This window comes from Desmodus rotundus, chromosome 4, assembly GCF_022682495.2.
Source record: "Desmodus rotundus isolate HL8 chromosome 4, HLdesRot8A.1, whole genome shotgun sequence".
Classification (NCBI taxonomy): domain Eukaryota; kingdom Metazoa; phylum Chordata; class Mammalia; order Chiroptera; family Phyllostomidae; genus Desmodus; species Desmodus rotundus.
In genome coordinates, this window is record NC_071390.1 from 21909427 (window position 1) to 21916254 (window position 6828).

Sequence of the window (6828 nt, forward strand, 5' to 3'; positions counted from 1 at the left end):
TATTTGCCAATCAAATGGACTCTTCAATACTACTGTTTAAATATCAATGTGACCCCAAACACTGAAATCTTATAAAAATGGACCAAATGTTACTAACCTCTATTTTTTTTTTAAAGATTTTATTTATTTTTAGGGAGAGAGGAAGAGAGGGAGAGAAACATCAACATGTGAGAGAGCCCTCTCCCATGACCTGGCCTTTGACCCACGCATGTGCTCTGACTGGGAATCAAACCAGCAACCTTCAGTTCATAGGCCTGCTGAACCACACTAGCCAGGGCCAAACCTCTATTGATCGCTAACTATCTAATCACTGGTAAAGGCACCAAACTACATTTTCCAGTAACACACGGTGCAACAATCTCTATCTACTCCCAGCATGTCATAGTTTGGTTTATTTTTGGTTTACAAATTTTACAGCAACTTTTCCACACATCACTTTCTTGTTACCTAATATTCCTATATTTGCTCTGTATGTAGAAAAGCTCTTTGTAACAGATATGCTTAACGACTTGACTTCCCAGGGAGGAGAGACAGCTTTTATGCTGATCTAAGTTTTAAGGTTTAGTTTCAAAAGATAAATATGATGAGATTAAGATGTATTTGGATAGTTTTCTAAGCTTTCTAAGACCCATACTCAATTATTTAAGATTTATATCTAAACCAGTGATTCTTAAACCTTAAAGTGCATCAGAATCATCTGGAAGGCTTGTTAATCACAGATTGCAGGACTCTACCTGCAGTTTCTGGTTTAGTGGGTCTGGGGTGGGGCTGCAGATTTGCATTTTTCACAAGTTCCAAGGTGATGCTGATGTTGCTAGTCCAGGAACCACATTTTGAGAACCTCTGTTCTAAACCACTTCCTGCTGTTTTTGATTTTTCCATTCCTCACACATCTCCCTTCAACACAGCCTAATTTAAAAATGACTATACTTGCCTAAAAAAAGAATGTTTACTTTTCTGATTAAGTAAGATCTTTGTTCCTGGTCTGAAAAAATTAAGGGCAAGAAACACTGATTTACTGAGTTTGATCAACAACTGGAGAAAACCTAATGAAAGTTAACTTCTACAGAAAGTATGTATCATTTTCTTAACAAAAGGTACCAGTATGACATTAACAATTAAGTATTTTTAGATTTAGTATCTAAATATGACAAAGCAGTAGCCAAGCTAATTCAGTAATTATTGCACATACCAGGTTTGAAAGATTACTTTTTCCAGGTTTGACATCATTCTGCTTACTTTGTTCCTGCCTCGGTTGATCATTTCTTCCTATGCTAGAGGATTTTAAGGAAAGATTGCTTGCTTCTGAGAAAGAATTTTCTGAGTGGATTCTCTGTTCCATTTGCTCTTTTCTCAACTTCTTTAGCTGTCTTTCTCTGCAATAAGAAGCTAGTGACGACTGGAACTTAGCTCCCAGTGGGCTTTCTCCTGGGTGATGCCTTGATAGGCTGCTCCTGCTGCTAAGACTTCTGGAGGTGTTCTTGAACATGTCAGCTTCTGTCACTGTGGCCTGTTTGTTGGTATCTGCATTGGTCTTGCCTTGATCTCTATCATTCTTCTCCCTACTATTTTCATGAGTGAGTAGTGACTTCCTTCTCTCTGGAGATCGATGTTTTTTCTTTAGTGTCTTCATCTCTTTAGACAGGCAACATGAAGGAGGAACATAGACCGTCTTTGTAACTGTCTTTGGACATTTGGTGGTTAGTGACACACAAGGCCGACATGACTCATGTACACCACGATCTTTAGGGTGATCTTTAACACTTCTCATTAAAGCCTCTATAATAGGGCCCTTTTTTGATGGCAGCCTTTTGGGTTTAGATTTTTTTGGTGAGGATGGTTTCCTTTCAAACTGCTCTGTGCCATTGATGGACAAACCACTTCCTCCATATTTGATGTTTGATTTTTGTGGAGAATCCAACATATGTCTGTCTAAGTAGCCAATTAAAACAATACAAACTGCATGTTATTAAAAATATACAAACTATTACATCTTGTATATTTATTTAAAGTATTGATATTTAAAATACTAATCTATCAAAACAAATTTCAAATTGTTTAGTTAGAATGATGATACACATTTTGTGGGGGTTAAAAAATGGTTTATTTGTTAACAGCCTTACTTTCATAAGCCTCCCTTTTGCTATACCATGTAAGCTCTTCATGACTCTATAAAATAAGTTACTTATGTTAGAGAAATGAAAATAGTATGCATTATGAAAATTATTGACTGGACTAATTTTAAAAGTATAGTAGCAAAAAGTTTCTTCATGTTTAGAAACTGCATTTTCATTGTATTTTCAATTTTGAACATTATTTAATCAAATTAAGTTTAGATTTAAAAATTGATCTATTTCCCTCTCAAAAAAATCCCACAAAAAATTCATTAATAGTATACATACCTTGTTTTGAAGCTGCTTTGAAGAAATCTATAATTGACTGCTTCCTGAAAATAAAAGCATAACTAATATGGAATCACATAAGCAAATATTAAAACCTCAATAATTCAAAGTGGAGAACACTAGTAGATTTATAGAATATAGGCTGGACTTCACTATCTAATTTAATCAAATTCTGACAATGGCAATAATGCTTTGCTCAGCTGATTCTAAAAAATTGAAAACATAACTCGAAAATTCCTGTAGAAGTAAATTTGTGAAAGTACAACTGAGGTTTATATAATCTATAGTACTAAAACGATAAGATTGGAGTTTGGATCAGAGAATTGGTAGACTGCTACCTAGGACTGAAAAGCTCACTGCTACATAAAGTAAAAGATCTTGAGGGGATCTGATCCTATTCTTTGATAACTTCACTGATGGATACAAAATAATGCTTAGTAGATGTCTGCTGAATGAGTAATGAAGGATGTAAAAACTGAGTAAATCTGAACAGATTCATAACAAGAATAGATGGTAGCAGAATGGCAATATGGGTGATCTGGATGATCTGAGGAGGCAATTGAAGAGTGTGCTGGGAAGACAGAAAGGATGAAGTATTAACCTTATACCATCCTCTTATATACTACAATAAGATGGTAATCTAAATAACAGCAGAAATTGGAATGAGTTCACAACTACATAGTGTTTCAAAAATCTTATCTAAGAATTCTTAAGATATTTACAAAAACAACACAATACCTGGGAAAAACACAAACAAAAAGGAAGTTAACAAGAATAACAAAAACCATATTGTTTTCAATTGTAAAGATTTCTGTACCCTACAGTGGACACAAAGTGAAATGACCATATTATCAGAATTTATTCTGCTTTCTTTGTTCATGTCTTTAGTTATTCATCAGCTGCATAAAGAGGGATATGTAGAGCAAAAAATCAACTTCTTGGCAGATTTTGCTAAAATGTATTTATTTTATTGAAAGAGATTAAGCAGTGGTGTATGAGTATTCCTAAACATTTATCCACTAAGAGGTTGGAATGCTCAGAGAAAACAATTCAGGTTCCTTGAAGGTTAAGTTTCTCCATCTTGTACACTTTACTGGTCACATTAAAAAAACAATGTCCTTCTTTAAGGGTTTACTGACAGTCTACAATGTTTGAGATGGTGGTAGAAAAGCCAAGAGGTTATCAAATGAATGAGTGATGGAAGAAAGAATCTATGCATTTGTTTTCATAAAATAAATTATATCAGGCAAATTCACTACACAACAGTTAAGAAAAATGCTGGACGTTCTGTAAAGGGGAGAAAAATGATGTGAAGGATGATGATACATTCAGTTATCGGTTGAAGAAAGAGAGATGAGACAGGATTAAGAAGCAGTTAACTAATAACAAGATAATACTAAACATGTTTCTACATGAATTACTAAAGGTAACTCTATAGCTCTTCCCTAAAATATTTGATCCCTGCCTTTTTTTTATTAGTACACCAGAGAGAAAAGTGTTTTTAAGACATTTGTAAAAAAAACTATGTAACTTTCAAGAATGAACAGTTCCCTAAGTTCATATGCACAGAAATGTCTATCACTTATTTTTAACTAGATAAAAAAATTGTAACAGCTCAAAAACCCTCATCTGAAACATTTGGGGCGGTAAGTTAGGTGCAGTATGTAAAGCCCCCCTAGTAATGGGATAAAGGCCATATACAGCCTTCCATTAGTTCTAGTCAGGTTTGGCTACCAAGTAAGATGTGCTGCCAAACCCACTGAAAACTTTCAGTTTTCATAGCTTTCTGATTTTCAGAATTAAGATAAAGGACTGTGACCTGTACTGCAATAGCAGAAGATAAATTTACTGTTAAACTTATGATACAAGCTTTTAAACTTAAAGTAAAAAAGACAGTACCAAGTGTGTAGAGAATTTAAACATGTTTTATTGACAGAGGATGTCATTTGAGGAAACTCCCCATCTCATTACATAGCTCCCACAAAATCTTTACATAAAAACTGACCTCTTGGCAAGAAGTTTCTGGAGAAAACATCACATTCCAAATCTGCATTTTCTTCTAAGTAGGAATTATCGTTTATACTGAACCATAAAGTAATTCGTGGGTTTCCCTCATCACATCTTACATAATTTCACCCACAATATAGGAAAAAGGTTTATACTATTAGACAGTAGCTCTGACAGAGTAGAGAAAACCACCTAAATATGCACTAGCCGGCCAGAGCCCCGGGTCCAGCTACCTGTCATAAAGGACAAAAATCACGTCTACCTACGGCGGGATCTCCGCAGCCTTCCAGGCTGTGGTCACTAGACCGCAGACAGCGTCCCCAACTACAGAAAAGGAAACTCGAACTCCCAGATGGCCCCGCGCGGAGGCGGGGCGGAGGTTCGCCAGGCCCCCAAACGCCGAGGCCTGAGCTCGCGAAGGGTGGCGGGAACTGGAAGAGCAGCCGTCCGCAGTCCTCCCGCATACCCTTGCCCCCGCGACCCGGCCCCTTCTGAAGCCCTCGGCACGGTACCTGTCCCCAGGACTCTCTGTTCTTTTTCCCGCTGCAGCAGGGACGGTACTACCGGGTCTCAGATGGCAGCGCGGGGGCGACAACCCCGGGGCTGGGGATGAGGGGAAACCTGGCCTAGCGAGCATGTAGCGCCTTGTCATGTCGGCGCCGCAGGCGACGGCGGCATGAGCTGTGGCTGGAGAAGCTGGGTGCGTGGTTGCCGTCTTGCTGCTGGGACTCGGGGAAGCTGTGGGAGCAGAGGTGGGCGGCACCCCCTTCTCTCTTCATGGCGGTTCTCTCTCTTCGGAAGTGACTCCTAAGTGAGCGGGAAGGAACGTGAGGACCACCAGGGGGCGGGTCTTACTTGAAGAATCGGGTTCTGATTGGCTGACAGGGCGGTCGTTCCAGTAGTGGCGCAATAGAAAGCCGCAGCCTCTCAGGAGAAGGAGGGGTTTCGGGAAGGGGGAGGGGAGAAGGAAAACTGGCCCACCGTCACGTGCGCGCGCAGGGGGCGGGGCGCGCTGCCGAGACCTGGTCGCGTCAGCCCTGGCGGGCACGCGGGGGCGGCCAGGCGCGGGCCGTGGTGGGCGCTGCGGCAGCAGGCGAGATCTGCCTGGTCGAAAGCGAGGGGCGACGTTTGTGAAAAGCAAACGCGAGCGGCAGCTGCCCTCGGTTTAGAATGGCTGGCCGTTTGGCTTTCTGTGTCACACTGTTGTGTGTTAGAAATCCCCAGCTATTCATCACATGTTTGTAGCATCTTAGGCCAAAGTGCACTAATGCTGTCACCATTTCCTCTGTACTCTACACAGCCCGATCTGAAGACTTGTCCATTCTGTGAGGGTTCTTTTTTTTTTTTTTTCAAGAAGGAGGAAAAATCCCACGAAATACTTTTTATTGCACAAAAACCTTTTGTTTCTAAGCTGCTGAAAGAAGTGCGTGAAGTCTCAGCAGCCAGATTCCTTGCAGATTTTATTTTTAATCCTTACTAGAGGATATTTTTTATTGATGAGAGAGAGAGGGGGAAAGAAACATTGATGTGAGAGAGAAACATGGATAGGTTGCCTCCCTATGCGGCTGCCCCACTGGGGAGAGAACACCTGCAGTTCCCCCCCACTCCTTGAAGATTTTTGAAAGGAACGTGGGGTCAGGTTTCAATTACCCACATTAAGTGTGGACAGCATAGATTAGAGAAAGCTGCCAGCAGTCTCCAGTCCCCCTTTGTAGATGGCTTGTGCTCTGGAGACTGTGAGCTGGAGTTTTCCTTACAAACTGAGAGATTGATTCGAATGTCTGAACCGCAGTTTCCACATCTATGAAATGGATGTTCTACTTTTCTGGGTAATGGTAAACCATAAACTAGATAAGCAATGTAAACTGTACAGTTCAGAGTCTTTCATGTAGTAAGTACTGAGCAAATTAGAGTTCTTTTGTTCTTTTTTGTGGTGATCAAAATCTAGATTCCTCATCCTTGGTTACAGGCCATAGCCAAGGCTGGTTACAGGGACGCTGTGGAATGCCACATGCTCCATGACCAGGGCCTGGTTACAGGGATGCTGTGGAACGCCACATGCTCCATAACCAGGGCTGGCTCCGTAACCAATGGAATCATGACCACATAACAAACCCTTATTGGCTGAGGTAAAGTTACCATAGGGGCAACCTCAGTCTCACCCCAGGTTACCATAAAAGTAACCTAAGGCTCACCCCATTGGGTATACAGAAGTAAGTTATTATAGAGGTAACCTTAGTACCAAGAACACATAACATACCTACCATAGTGATTGCTATGTTACAGCCTATAACGGAATCATGTGTGTAAAAAGAAGAAACACTTTATGTAACAAAGTTATATAACAAAAGGCTATATATTAGAAGCTTGGACAATAAAGATTGCCTTTGGCTGTTTGCCTCTGGCCATTCACCTTCCC

At 40.3% G+C, this 6828-nt stretch overlaps 1 protein-coding gene across 2 annotated transcripts in view; it reads right to left on the reverse strand.

Annotated features, from left to right (window-relative positions):
• Positions 1-5217, reverse strand: part of SLF2 (SMC5-SMC6 complex localization factor 2) — a 49580-nt gene extending 44363 nt beyond the window's left edge. The window contains exons 1-3 of one of the 2 annotated variants that reach the window (XM_024555733.3): positions 4922-5217; positions 2403-2446; positions 1193-1932 (exon numbers count right to left, since the gene is read on the reverse strand). In XM_024555733.3, coding sequence (XP_024411501.2) covers positions 1193-1932; positions 2403-2446; positions 4922-5061 — 924 coding nt within the window. In that variant the 5' untranslated portion in view covers positions 5062-5217. The remainder of the gene's footprint in view (positions 1-1192; positions 1933-2402; positions 2447-4921) is intronic. The other variant, XM_024555735.3, reaches the window with a different exon arrangement.
• Positions 5218-6828: the final 1611 nt, after the last annotated feature.